At 39.6% G+C, this 15,640-nt stretch overlaps 1 protein-coding gene and 1 long non-coding RNA gene across 5 annotated transcripts in view; one reads left to right on the top strand and one right to left on the bottom strand.

The window, feature by feature from the left end:
• Window positions 1–15,640, top strand: part of LOC138757253 (protein unc-13 homolog B-like) — a 615,971-nt gene that overhangs the window by 66,089 nt on the left and 534,242 nt on the right. For 3 of the 4 annotated variants that reach the window (XM_069924286.1, XM_069924287.1, XM_069924289.1), the window contains exon 2: window positions 5,897–5,926. In XM_069924286.1, the coding sequence (XP_069780387.1) occupies window positions 5,897–5,926 (30 nt within the window). Of the gene's footprint in view, window positions 1–5,896; window positions 5,927–14,322; window positions 14,435–15,640 lie in introns of those variants that run through there. The other variant, XM_069924288.1, reaches the window with a different exon arrangement.
• LOC138757255 (uncharacterized) overlaps window positions 1–15,640 on the bottom strand; it is a 701,670-nt gene that overhangs the window by 8,465 nt on the left and 677,565 nt on the right. The window lies entirely within an intron of this gene.

The raw sequence follows: 15,640 nt of genomic DNA on the forward strand, positions 1-15,640 counted from the left end.
CTCTTCAGCGCTTGACGTCCTGTTTTGCGGAAACTGCCAAAATGTTTGGCCTGGAAGTCAGTCTGAAGAAAACTGAGGTCCTCCATCAGCCAGCTCCCCACCATGACTACCAGACTCCCAAATTACCATCGGGCACACAAAACTCAAAACGGTCAACCAGTTTACCTATCTCGGCTGCACCATTTCATCGGATGCAAGGATCGACAACGAGATAGACAACAGACTCGCCAAGGCAAATAGAACCTTTGGAAGACTACACAAAAGAGTCTGGAAAAAACAAGCAACTGAAAAACCTCACAAAGATTAGCGAATACAGAGCCGTTGTCATACCCACACTCCTGTTCGGCTCCGAATCATGGGTCCTCTACCGGCATTACCTACGGCTCCTAGAACGCTTCCACTAGCGTTGACTCCGCTCCATCCTCAACATTCATTGGAGCGACTTCACCACCAACATCGAAGTACTCGAGATGGCAGAGGCCGATAGCATCGAATCCATGCTGCTGTAGATCCAACTGCGCTGGGTAGGTCACGTCTCCAGAATGGAGGATCATCGCCTTCCCAAGATCGTGTTATATGGTGAGCTCTCCTCCGGCCACCGAGACAGAGGTGCACCAAAGAAGAGGTACAAGGACTGCCTAAAGAAATCTCTTGGTGCCTGCCCCATTGACCACCGCCAGTGGGCTGATATCGCCTTAAACCGTGCATCTTGGCGCCTCACAGTTCGGCGGGCAGCAACCTCCTTTGAAGAAGACCGCAGAGCCCACCTCACTGACAAAAGACAAAGGAGGAAAAACCCAACCCCAACCAACCAATTTTCCCTTGCAACCGCTGCAACCGTGTCTGCCTGTCCTGCTTCGGACTTGTCAGCCACAAACGAGCTTGCAGCTGACGTGGACATTACCCCTCCAGAAATCTTCATCCGCGAAGCCAAACCAAAGAAGAAGAAGACATCCACAGGACCATGGACAAATCAGCAGTCTGTCTAGAATCAGAATTTATTGTCATTAACATGTCATGAAATTAATTGTTTTGTGGCAACATCACATTGCAAACAATTATATATTAAAAAATGTTTTTATTTATATATACATTTAATGACCACCTCTTACAAGTGCTTCCTAGTTTCAAATGAAATTTTGAAATGGATAGTGTAAGTTTAAATCTTTTAATACAACAGAACCTGTGAGGAGCTGTTTCCTTCACTAAATAATTAGCAGTTTGGAATATGATAACAATCTGGTAATCAATGCCAGATTGCATTTACAGTTATTTTTAACTTGAATTCAAGCTCTTGTACTACTCAATGAACTCAAATTTATTAATCTAGGATCATGATTACCAGCCTGATTTACTAACTACTAAACAATTGTATTTAACTAGACTGTCACTTAACTCCTCTCACCACCTTCTTACCCCATTTTAAAAAAAGCCAATCTGTTTCCACCTCCCTACAAGTTGTACAAACAGTTAGGTCTGTTACTTCAATCTATTCTTTCTGTACATTTCAACCTGCCCATTATTTTGACTCTGATGTTTGTGTACCTTCCAATACCACCATGCCCTTTTTAAAAGAGAATTCCTATTTCTTGAACCTAACCATCTAATTTTCACCAGCGACCTTTTCACCTCCTGAATCTTTAACTCCATGAAGATGACTTCATGGAACAGAGGTTACATCAGTCTGTTTCTGACCAGGTTCTTAGTTTGCTTGGATAAACTTACTCTTGCATTGAGGGACTTCTATTTTGACTTCAGTCATTCTTCCAAATCAAAGTTGCTGTGGATACTTATATGGGTTCAATTTTTTGTGAAATTGTTAAAAATAATATTTTCTACTTCTTGTGACCACACCTCCCAGCATTAATTCTATTTTTACTGAACACTATCTCTGCCACATCTACTGATAAATCCATCATAAGAACAAATACTTTACTCAAGAAGGATTTCCTGCCATCACCTACAATAGTATGCCCGTCTTTTTTCATCCAATTTCTTGAAGAACCATGTTGGGATTCTGCTGCTGCCCTATTCAGCACTGAGTTAATTAAAAGATGACCTAAATGTTTTCTACTGGCATATGTTAGTAAAAAGAAAAAGGATGGATATAATTTGGCCCTAAATGTAGATCTATTTCAGGATGTAGGTAGAGGAAAAGGCTGAGGTATTGTATTTGTCATTACCAAGGAAGAAGTTGCTGTGATCTTCATAATAAAAGAGGCTGTGAGATATTGGATGGGGTAAAATTTGATAGAGGTATACCAGAAAGCTGAGCTTATGAAAAGTCAGCCTGTTCAATTGGGTTGCTGAGAAAAGTCAGGAAAATTAGAGGTTCAACCTGTAATCTTCCAATCATCCTTTGAAATAAGGTGGTACTAGAGGACAAGATAATTGTATGTTTTATAGAATTGTTTAAAAATTGTAAGTAAAGGTAAACCCTGTTACAACAAACCAATTAGATAACCTTCAGGGAACCTTAGAAAATTAATGAGCAAAATTAACAGTTACGCTGAAGTGCGAATTATTTAATGGATGTCAGCACGAATTTGTGAGAATCAGATTGTGTTTGACTTGATTGAGATATTTTGATGACATCGTGGACAGTTGATCAGGGCATTGGAGTTGATGCATTAATTCCTAATTAATATTTGATGAGCTAACATAAAATGTGTCAATAAGAATGCAGTTCATGAAATAAAAAGTGCAGTGTTGGCATGAAAAATAAATTGGATAGTGATCAAAACTAATAAGTGGTTGATTTTTGGACTAGAGCATGGGAGATGAAAGGGTTGGGTGGAGTGGATGTGAAGGTTCAAATAGTGGATGAGTCCAGGATCTAAGGGCACAGCTGATGAGAAATTACTTCATCCAGATGGTGGTTAATCTGTGGAATTCATTGCCACAGACAGCTGTGGAGACAAAATATTTGGGCATATACAAAGCAGAAATTGATAGGTTATTGATTAATGGGGAGAAGGCAGAAAGATGGGATTGAGAGTGAAAAATGCATCAGCCATTATTCGAATGGTGGAGCAGACTCAATGGGTCAAATGGTAACCTGCCCCAGTCCTTCAAGGATCTTTTCAGTTTCGATGAGATGCATTTCTTCTAAATTGAAGGAACTGAGTTCTCAATTTCTACGTCTTGCTGAATTTTCTCTACCGTCTGGAATTGGAATGCACTATTTAAGAGGTGCTTGGTTTTTTTCTAAGTATCGTTATAATCAAGTGTTCATAGCAGCAGTGACATCTGTTTTCCTGACTGTATTGTTTCCGACTGTTGTAATGGGCATGCAAAGTACAAGATCCATCCTTGCAATGCTTCATTTTTAAAAGCATTTCCATTCAAGATTCAAGATTTTTGTAAGCTCCTAGAAAGTCATCACTCAGATTAAAATATTAACTTTTGGAGATGAAAAGAAACCATATTGACACACATGATTGATTCCTTTAGAATTATGAGGAAGCATGTATAATTTTCACTGGTTGTAATCCCAATCTGTGGCTCAACAAAAATTTGATTGTCTCACTTGTATCCCCTGGTGAAAAGGTTGCTACTTTTGTACTTGTCTTTTTAGTACCCACAAACTAATTTGGAGGCAAGTGTCACATTTTTCTATTTCTTCATTTCCAGCCAGCTATATTAATAAAAATATTTTCAGTTCTAAATCTAAGAATTGAGACAAGGCTGACTTAGTACTAATTAACATTTTGACAAACTTAAAAAAAAATTGGGAAAAATATGTGCCACTTCTGTGGTTCACTCCTGTTGGATAAGGAGAATGTGACTGAATGTTTTGGTAGCTGGAAAGGCAAATTGTTGGATTGCCATGAAGCTTCTCCCTGTTAAAAGAAGAATAATTTTGCACATATATTACTGCAACATTATTTAACATGAATTGGAATGAAGGAAGCTGTTGGTATTTGCCTACCAGTGGACTACAGTTTGAGATTTCAATGAAATACATTAAGGAGGAAATGTTTCTTTAAAAAAAAACTTCAGTTAAAAAAAATTACATTTGTTAGATATCTGTATGCATTAAAGTTTTCAGAAACTATACAGCCACATCTCACATTACCCCAGCTTCTAAAACCATCAAGGCTTCAATCTTTTTGAATTCTACTGCTGAAATTCTCTGCCCTTTCCCCTTCAATTCTCAGCTTCTTTCTCTTCTGTCCTCCCACCTGTTAAATCCTATGCTCCTTCCTCTTCCCCTCCTTCACCCCACCTTTTTGTTTAGGCATCTCCCTGATTTTCGGCCCTCCTGATGAAGGGTTCTTGCCTGAAATGTTGACTGCCTTTTACTTCATGTGGATACTGCGTGACCTGCTAAGTTTTTCCAGCACTTCTGTGCACTGCTGGAGTTGTGTGTTAATGTAAGAATGGAGTGATTTTCAGATACATTAATATCTAAAGCTGAGAAATAGCAACAGAGATAATTTACAGATCCCTCTGTTTTTGCTATTTAATTTCGAAGCTCAAATTGTACAAACATATTTTAATGTTAATTTTATACTATCGTTTTCATTATAAAAAAGATATAATGCCTTTGTTACAAAACCATGTGGAGATAAATTGGTTTGAATGGCATTTCTGGTGGAATGAAGAAACAGATTATCTCAGATGTATCTTTGGGGAAAAAAAAAGCTAAGCTCATTGTTTAATGTCGCAATTTGTTTTGAATAAATTTCGGGTAAAAAACTGTTAAAAATGTGTTGATCAGTATTTTGATTATGGTGTTTTTATATTTATACAGAAAGGACTCGGACAGTTAAAATGCTGTTCATTTCATTGGGTATATAAATGATAGTGGCACAGTTAAATCACCAAAGCACAAAGTCAAAGCCAGGGAACATTTTTATCTGGGATCTAAAGTGGGGGTGGGGGGGGGGGAACACAACATAAATTTTAACTCCAGGGGGAGCAGAAGAGGTGAAGATCGAAAGATGTAAATCAGCAATGCAAGTCCTAGAACATCAAACTTGCAGTTAATAGTCCATGAGAGTTAAGTGGGAAGAATCTGTTGATAAATTAAGCACTGAAAACAAATTGCACCGGAGGTCGTTTGATGTTTAATAGATTTAAGAGAAAGCCTTTGTTATAGATTGCTACTGTCCTGAATGGTGTTTGTTTTGTATGGAATTCTGAATAGATTGAAGAAAATATTAATGCTCAATCCTTTGACAGAATCGTTAATTGCTGATTGTACCTGAAAATTACAACAATGTCTTGCATGTAAATTAATGGGGAGAGCACATTATTCTGGGTTTTGAATAGATTCATATTTTTGTGCAGCAAAATTCATCAACTAAAAGGATGATTTTATTTTGTGAATGGATGGTACTTTGCCCAATAATTTAAGTCCTAGTTGAAGATAACTTCCTGGTGGATATAAGTAGACAGAAGAAATTATTCTTTGAAAATCTAGTATGATTTTGATTTAATACTTCACAATGAGCTGGTTGGATTTTGATGCCTGGATGTTGATCAGCATTACTGCCAAACTATAAATCGTGAAAAAGAAATTCTGTTGCTTTGGAGATTATGACTATCAATTCAATTCCATCTGCTTTTAGATTATCCAAACATTTGTACAGAATTGTAAATGACGATAGAATTAAAAATAAGAAACACTAGATAATTTGCATTGAGAGGAATGGATTGTAGATGCATATTTTAGACAATGAGGTCTTACTTACCAACAGAAAAATTATATGTTGACTGTAACTGTTTCACATTTCCTTTTTAAAAAAAACTTCATGAAGCAATCTGCAGAGATGGTAATTGATTACACAGTTGCTTTGTTTTATTTGTATTACTAATGAATTTAAATAATTATTCTTTGGAGTTAATACTTTATTTTTTCTCTTTCTTCCTTCCATTTTACATTTTGCAGTTAAGAAAGCCAGCCTCAGAGGATCTCCAGGTAAGATTCCAGTATTGAATATAGAACATGTGATGTGTTGTTGTATTTTAGTGTTATTTTCTTAAACAGAATAAAATGACATTGAATTGACATTTAGACATACATACAGCATGGTAACAGGCCCTTTTAGTTCATAAGCCCATACTGCCCAATTACACCCAATTGACCTACAACTCCGGTACATTTTTGAACAGTGGGGAAAAAACCAGAGCACCCAGAAATAATCCACACCAATTTGAGATACATTTTAGAAGGGATTGTGTAAATCTGACCATCATACTAAAATTTGTGTAATTCTGAAAAGGTAAAATGAAGAGTAGAATTAATTTGTGATTCATTTCCTCTTGAGAATCTGATTTAAATTGTGCATTGTGGAACTAAGAGGCCTTTTACTCCAACAAAATCTCAAGAATGCTATTTTGCAAAAAAAAAACACTTGCCCTCTTTCTTGGTAGTTCACCAGCAATTAAAAAAAAAAGGTTAAATACTAAAGTCCAGATTTTGTTTTTGCTGTGAACAAGACCTTTGATCGCCAACATTGTCAAATATTCTTTAGAACAGCCATTCTCAATGGGGACAGGATGGCTGGCCCTGAGGGGACCCACAGCACATTTAAGGGGGGCATGGACCAAAATCATATATTTTGTTTTTTAATATAGTCGGAAGGAGAGAAGTATGGAAGAATAGAATAAACATAGAATACTTCAGCACAGTCCAGGCCTTTCAGACCTTGATGTTTTCCCAACCCATATATTCCTTAAAACAAAAAGTACTAAACCCTCCCTACCCCTTAACCTTCTTTTTTTTTCCTATCAACGTGCCTGTCTAAGAGTCTCTTAAATGGTCCTGATGTTTTAACCTTCACCACCATCCCTGGCAAGGCATTCCAGGCACCCACAACTCTATGCATAAAAAAAAAACAAACTTACTCCTGATGTCTCCCCTAAACTTTCCTCCCTTCACTTTGTACATATGTCCTCAGGTGTTTGCTATTCCTGCCCTGGGAAACAGGTGCTGGCTGCCCACCTATCTATGCCTCTCATAATCTCTGTCAAGTCTCATCTCACCCTTCTACTCTCCAAAGAGAAAAGTCCCATCTCTCCTGACCTTGCCTCATAAGAAATGTTTTCGAATCCAGGCAACATAATGGTAAATCGCCTCTGCATAGCTTCCACATCCTTCCTATCATGAAGTGTGGTCTCATCAGAGGTTTATAGAGTTGCAATGTGGCCTCTCAACTCTTGGTCTCAATCGCCCTAATAATGAAGCCCAGCATCCCATAGACCTTCTTAACTATTCTATAAACCTACATGGTGACCTTGAGGGATGTATGGATTTGGACCCCAAGATCCCTCTGATCAACCACACTCTTAAGTAACCAAACATTAACTAAACTCAGCCTTCTAGTTTGTCCGCCAAAATGCAAAACCTCACACTTTTGCGGATTGAACTTCAACTGCTACTTTTCTGCCCAACTCTGCATCCTGTCTATATCCTCTTGTAACCTTCAACAACCTTCAGCTCGAACCTTCGTGTTATCTGCAAACTACTGACCCACCCTTCCACCTCTTCATCCAGGTCATTTATTAAAATCACAAAGAGCAGGGGTCCCAGAACAGATCCTTGCGGTACTCCACAAGTCACCAACCTCCAGGCAGAATACTTTCCTTCCACTACTACTCTCTACTTTTTACCTTCAAGTCAATTTTTTTATCCATACAGCCAAGGTTCCATGGATCCTATGCCTCATGACTTTTTGAACGAGTCTTTCATGGGGGACCTTATTAAATGTCTTCAAGACCACATCTACTGCCTTAGCCTCATCAATTTCTTTTGTTACCTCCGCAAAAAATTCATTTGGGCTCATTTGGCATGACCTTCCCTTCACAAAGTCATGCTGACTATCCTTGAGTAGACTACTTCTCCAAATGCTCAGAGATTCTATCCTTATGAATACTTTCCAACAATTTGCATACCACTGATGTAAGACTTACTAATCTATAATTCCCAGTATTCTCCCTATTACCTTTTTTAAACAAGAGGACTACATTTGCCATTTTCCAATCCTCTTCCCTCACTTCCCACAGCAACATAGGGTATATCGCATTCTGCACCGGGGACATATCAATCTTGATGTTTTTAAGAAGATTGAACACTTTCTCTTCCTTAATCTCCACATTGTCCAATACACACGCCAGTTCGATTTTGACCTCACTGCGAACAAGGTCCTTTTCTGTTGTGAATACTGAAGCCAAGTATTCATTTAGGATCCTTTATCCTTCACATATGCATAGAATGCCTTTGGGTTCTCCATTATCCTAAAGCAAAGAATTCATTTAGGACAGGAGCCCTTTTTAGATTAGCAACTCCCTTCATGGAATCCTTTATTCCTTATTGAACCCCCCAGGCATGGAATCTCCTGGTGACATTCTTTGTATGTGAGGGGGGAGGTGGGGATGTTGTGGTACTAGCCGGGGGGAGGGTGTTGATTGGCAGCATTGGTTGTGGTGGGGGGAAGTTGGAAATGGCCAGGGTATGGGGGGGTTGGCAGCACTACCAAAAGTACATAGAACACACACCTTTTTTCTTCTCTACTCCATCTACCTTCCCTCATCCTCCCATTCGCTCTAAACTTATTAAAAGGCTGAAGCCAAAATCGACATGGCAGCCACCAAGGCCAGCTTCTGCAAGAGTTTGGCCACCATCGCCATAAGTGCTATTTTACGTAGATATGCCCCTGCTTTCCTCTGCAAAAGTTCACCCCCCCCCACCCCCCCGGCGTTTATTGAGCTCCTTTCGACTCCCAGCCCTTCATCGACCCTTTGGATAGGCTCATCAACCCTCGGGGTCGATATCAACCACTTGGCAGGCCCCACAGGGAATGAGGCCCATAAACTTTGAGCTGAATCCTAAGGCAGCCGTAGCAAAAATATAAGGTTGAGAATGGCTGCTTTAGAGGAAAGATCGGATGGAAGACGACATTTGGATAATTCTAAAGTTCTGTTGTGCAGAGTTTCAAATTTTAATTTATGGAAAAAAGAGGGAAAATAGTTGATTTAATTTTTTATGCTTCCTTAAACTGATCTTGAAATTACCATGGAAAAATCTTTTTGGCAAAGTGCACTTTAAGTAAAATGAAAATTTTGCATTAATCATTAATTTAAGTTACTTATTACACTGACTGAAAGGCAAAATTGAGACTTTTTGCTTGAATTATCTAAATATTTTTATCAGTTTTATCAGATGTATTTATAAATATGGCACAGTTAGCTTAGTGGTTAGCACGTTGCTATTATAACATCAGTGACATGGGTTCAAATCTAGTGTTGTCTCTGCTGTATGTTTCCCCTGAATCTGCATGGGTTTCTTCCACAGGTTTTGGTTTCCTTCCATCCCCCTCAAAACATATGGGGTTGTTGGTTAATTTGGGTGTATCTGGATGGCTCGGGTATATGCGGCCAGAATCTGCTGCTACCATGCTGTAAATAAATTTTTAAAATTTCAAACAAAAAAATATATTTATAGATATCACAGTCAGAATTTATTGTCATGAACATGCACAAAGTTTGTTGTTTAGCAGCAGCATTACAGGTGAAAATACTGCTATAAATTAGATTTAAAATAAAATTAGTGCAAGAGAAGAGAAAGTGAGGGAGTGTCTGCAGTTCATTGTCTATTTAGAAATCTGTTGGTAGAGGGGAAAAAGCTGTTTTTGTACTTTTGAGTGTTCATCTTTAGGCTCCTGTATCCAATGATCTCTCTAATTTTTAGGAGTCAGTGTGCGCAGAAATCTTGGGCAATTTTTTTGCTGTGACAAAAGTATGTGTGCACTGAATTCTTATCTTGTTTCAAGAAAATTTTGGCACATCCCGTCTCTCTGGCATGTTTTAATATAATACAAGTATGATTAACTATTTGTTTAACCAACTAACGAGTTAACAGAAACAGTTCGCTAAGATTATTTTCAATCTGTATAATTGTTAATTACTACATTATTTTAGGTAACTAACCTTTTGTGTGCACATTAATTTCCTTTGTGTTGGTTGCAAAACGTGCACATGCTCATAGCTTAGAGGAAACAGTACCTGTATCTTATTAATGGTAACTGAGTTCACAAATCTCTGTAATCTTTTCCTGTCCTGTGCATTGGTACTTCCACACCAGATAGTGATGCAACCAGCCAGCATACTCTCCACATTACACCTGTAGAAATTGTAAGAGTCTTTGGTGACATACCAAATCTTCTCAAACTCCTTACAAAGTATAGCCGGTGGAAGACTTCTTCATAAGGCTCCAGGATAGATCTTCAGAGATGTTGACACCCAGGAGTTTGAAGTTCTTAACCCTTTCTACTGCTGACTCTTCAATGAGACTTGTTTGGTGCTGTCCTGGTTTCCTCAGTCTGAAGTCCATAATCAGTACCTTAGTTCTGCTAACGTTGGGTGCAAGGTTGTTGTGACTCACTCCTGTACACTTCTGTGCTGATATAGAATTGATCAGATTTAGCATTTATCTATATAAATCTATTGAATATACAGTATATTGAACCATTAATGAATTAAAATATTCCTGATGCCATAATTTTGGGAATGGATTAATAGAATTTCCAAGACAGCTTGTCATAGAAATGACTATGCTGTTATATTTCAAATCAATTTCAGTTGACAAAATCAAATGACTTCTGCTCTCTTTGCAAGGCAGTGAAAGGCTGCTGTGAATAATGGGCTAAAACAGCTTTCTGTGTATTAAAATTTAATTGTATGGTAACAAGAAGGCATATTGAAGGAGTGACCCTCCAGATGAGTAATTTTACAATAATTTATAATGTTCCCATTTTTAAAATGAGATCAATTTGTATTGTACTATATTCTGTGTAACTACAGTATCACATTCAAAGTGACTTATTGAATAAAATTAAATCAATTCACTAATTTGAATAAAAATACCTTGAAGGGCAATTGAATAACAAGCATTTTGTGAATAGAGTTTTCTAGTGTGACAGAGTATATAGATATATTTTTGGGAGATAAATTGGGAAAGGTTTGTTAGAGTAGGTTACATACAAACACTTCAAAACAGATCTTATTTAAAATACTGGAGCTCTTCCTCATGCTAGACATATCGGGGTCTCAGAACCTTTTCAAGAGCTTTGAAGAGGGCTCAAGAGACCTCACTAATGGATTGTTGTTGACAAAAGGCAACAGATGAAAGATCTTGCTGGAGCTGCAGATTAATTGGAAGAGAACTTGTTGCTCGAGGAGGGTCATGTAGTTTTGCAAGCAGAGAGTGTCAAACATACTTTCTCTCTGAGAGAGAGAGAAAGAGAGAGAGAGAGAGAGATTGAGAGAGATCGAGAGAGAGATCGAGAGAGAGATCGAGAGAGATCGAGAGAGAGAACGAGAGAGAGATCGAGGGAGAGAGATCGAGGGAGAGAGATCGAGGGAGAGAGATCGAGGGAGAGAGACCGAGGGAGAGAGACCGAGGGAGAGAGACCGAGGGAGAGAGACCGAGGGAGAGAGACCGAGGGAGAGAGAGACCGAGGGGAGAGAGACCGAGGGGGAGAGAGACCGAGGGAGAGACGAGAGAGACCGAGGGAGAGAGAGACCGAGGGAGAGAGAGACCGAGGGAGAGAGAGACCGAGGGAGAGAGAGACCGAGGGAGAGAGAGACCGAGGGAGAGAGAGACCGAGGGAGAGAGAGACCGAGGGAGAGAGAGACCGAGGGAGAGAGAGACCGAGGGAGAGAGAGACCGAGGGAGAGAGAGACCGAGGGAGAGAGAGACCGAGGGAGAGAGAGACCGAGGGAGAGAGAGACCGAGGGAGAGAGAGACCGAGGGAGAGAGAGACCGAGGGAGAGAGAGACCGAGGGAGAGAGAGACCGAGGGAGAGAGAGACCGAGGGAGAGAGAGACCGAGGGAGAGAGAGACCGAGGGAGAGAGAGACCGAGGGAGAGAGAGACCGAGGGAGAGAGAGACCGAGGGAGAGAGAGACCGAGGGAGAGAGAGACCGAGGAGAGAGAGACCGAGGGAGAGAGAGACCGAGGGAGAGAGAGACCGAGGGAGAGAGACCGAGGAGAGAGAGACCGAGGGAGAGAGAGACCGAGGGAGAGAGAGACCGAGGGAGAGAGAGACCGAGGGAGAGAGAGACCGAGGGAGAGAGAGACCGAGGGAGAGAGAGACCGAGGGAGAGAGAGACCGAGGGAGAGAGAGACCGAGGGAGAGAGAGACCGAGGGAGAGAGAGACCGAGGGAGAGAGAGACCGAGGAGAGAGAGACCGAGAGAGAGACCGAGGGAGAGAGAGACCGAGGGAGAGAGAGACCGAGGGAGAGAGAGACCGAGGGAGAGAGAGACGAGGGAGAGAGAGACCGAGGGAGAGAGAGACCGAGGGAGAGAGAGACCGAGGGAGAGAGAGACCGAGGGAGAGAGAGACGAGGGAGAGAGGAGATCGAGGAGAGAGAGGGAGATCGAGAGAGAGAGGGAGATCGAGAGATCGAGGGAGATCGAGAGAGATCGAGGGAGATCGAGAGAGATCGAGGGAGATCGAGAGAGATCGAGGGAGATCGAGAGAGATCGAGGGAGATCGAGAGAGATCGAGGGAGATCGAGAGAGATCGAGGGAGATCGAGAGAGATCGAGGGAGATCGAGAGAGATCGAGGGAGATCGAGAGAGATCGAGGGAGATCGAGAGAGATCGAGGGAGATCGAGAGAGATCGAGGGAGATCGAGAGAGATCGAGGGAGATCGAGAGAGATCGAGGGAGATCGAGAGAGATCGAGGAGATCGAGAGAGATCGAGAGAGATCGAGAGAGATCGAGAGAGATCGAGAGAGATCGAGAGAGATCGAGAGAGATCGAGAGAGATCGAGAGAGATCGAGAGAGATCGAGAGAGATCGAGAGAGATCGAGAGAGATCGAGAGAGATCGAGAGAGATCGAGAGAGATCGAGAGAGATCGAGAGAGATCGAGAGAGATCGAGAGAGATCGAGAGAGATCGAGAGAGATCGAGAGAGATCGAGAGAGATCGAGAGAGAGAGATCGAGATCGAGACATACATACAGACTCAGAGATCATTTGTACAGTGTTACAGCCAGCAGAAGCAGCTGGGACTGAAACATGACAAGCTGGCAAGCTTATGGAAAGCCCATTTGTAAGACGGCCTGGTCAAAGCCCTTGTGGTTCATGCAAGGGGAGAGGACTGGCTGTCTCATGTTTCACTTGAAATAAGAGAAACATAAAGGAACTCTGTGGTGACCTGAAAGTAAGTGGTTATTATCTGGACAACTCTGAAGGGGCAAGTTTCATCAGCAAGACGCTGGAGTGGCTGATGGAAGTAAATCAGTTCAGGGTGACCTGGAACAACAAATCTCTCTCTCTGAAAACCGACAAGAACCTTCCTGAATGGTAACCATTTCCCTTTCAAGCACCAAAGCCTGGTGAACTTTATAAATGTTAAATTCTGTACACAGTATAAGAATTGCCTGCAACCAGTGAGCTTGGAGGAATGAGAAGTGAGAATGGACTATTAACCTAATAACTTTTCTGAATGTACACACACGTTACATGTATGTGCGCTTAGAATTAGAAGGGGGTTAATTTTGGTTAAGTAAGTCAATAGTGATAAGTTAAAGTTTGATTCTATTTTCATGTTTAAAGATAATTAAAAGCAACTTTTTAAATAACCATTTGTCTTGGTGAATATCTATTGCTGCTGGGATTTGGGGTCCTCTGGGCTCATAACAGTTGTCTTACCTGAGATTGCTGTGGGTTTTATTGTTTTTTCTTTTCAATTTTTCTTAATTATTTCTTATAATGTTGTATGTATTATCATTTATTAGATTTAGAATTAAGTAGTATTGCTACTATACCATATGTTATTTGTAAATCTGCAAAATCAATTTCATTGCAGTTGATTTGCTACTTTTGTTTGTTTTTTTGATAAAACTTGATAAATGAATATACTGTATTTAAAAGTAAAAGTTTTCAAAAATTACACCAAAACCCTCCCCAAACCACCAAAATAGAAGAAAGAAAAATTGGAGAATGTCAAGAGGATAAACTATATATCGTAAAGTTTTTAATAATATAATGATGCTGGAGGTTACTAAAAGGTGGGGTCTCCAGAGAGTTTTTTAAACATTTATACCCACATTTTTCAAATTTGGGCACTGTGGCGGTGTGAGCAGTGGGAGAAACACAACCACCACGTTGAGGGTCGTTAACGACTTTTTATTCAAATTCAGCACGCCCCTTTAAGGGCAGCATGAACTCAGTCACCTGGTGCATTGTGACATCATAATCGCTGCCCAGGGTGCGCACTGGAAGGGATGCTGGAATCAGAGAGAAATCTCTGACGATGCCATTTCCCCATGGCTGCCCCGCCACGTGGCAATACAAACGGGGCCGGTTCGCCATGAGGATGTGCACCGCCACAGCACCATATTTTCCAAAATATCTGATATTAATTTCATAAATTATAAGTAATCTTCTCAAGAGGAATACAGCTGTGAAGTTGGGTATGCCTTCTCTCCATCCCTCAATCTGTATCTGATTTTCAATTAATAGCTGTACATTTCCTAGAAACTGTGAAAGCAATTTGTACAAATTCACTTGATACATCGTTAATTTCAATTTAAGTCTAATAGTCTTACTATTACTTAACAAAAATAACATTGGATCCTGTGGGAACTGAACCCCTGTTATTTGTTCCAAAATTTTCCAGCTTCCAGCCAGAAATGTTTAACTTTAGGACATTTCCAAGTAGAATGTAGAAATGATCCAACCTCTTGACCACATTTAAAACCTAAATCTGATAATGTATGTTTCATTTTTTATAATTTTTGAGGAGTTAAATATAACTGATATAAAAAATTGTATTGAATCAACCTGCATCTAACATTAATAATTTTTATCATATTATCTCTACATAATTGCATCCAATCTTTCTCATCTATTTGCCTATTTAAATCTGTTTCTCATCTTAATCTCAATTTATGCACCCCTATTTTAGGGGCTTACTTTTTAAGTAAATTATACATTACAGAGATACATTTATTTACATTACTATAACGAATCAATAATTCCAATTCACTCTGGTTAGTTAATGTCAAACTTGGACCTATCTTATCAGTAAAAAAAGTCTTAAGAAAAAAAGTATTATTTGGTACATTAAGTTAATTCTTCATTCATTCAAAAGTAATAAATCTTCCAGCTTCAAATCGATCCTCTATTTTCTCAACACCCAGGTGCTCAACATCCAGGTACACAAAGAAAATCGAATGTCTATTTTGACATAAAGTCATTTTTCATGAAATTAAGCCTATTTCATAATCTATTTTATTTTATTCCATAATTCAATCATTCAATCAAATATTTCAAAACTGGTTTGTGTCTGCTTCCCATCAACAATTTTGAATTCCATTTTGTAAATAAATTACAAGTAAATTAACCCAAGCAGGAATTTTATTTACACCAAACAATACACTAATAAATCTCAATTAAGCTGCTTTATAATAATTCTTAAAGTGAGGAAGTTGTAAACCTCCCAATTGAAATTTCCAAGTCAATTTTTCCAAAGAAACCCTCGCCATTTTCCCTTTCCATAAGAACTTAGGAACATTCGTATTTAAATCCTTAAAAATTTTCTGAACAATTGAGATGGAGATTGACTGGAAAAAAATATTGAACTCTAGTGAAGATATTCATCTTAATACAATTAACTC

Source organism: Narcine bancroftii, chromosome 3, assembly GCF_036971445.1.
Source record: "Narcine bancroftii isolate sNarBan1 chromosome 3, sNarBan1.hap1, whole genome shotgun sequence".
NCBI lineage: Eukaryota > Metazoa > Chordata > Chondrichthyes > Torpediniformes > Narcinidae > Narcine > Narcine bancroftii.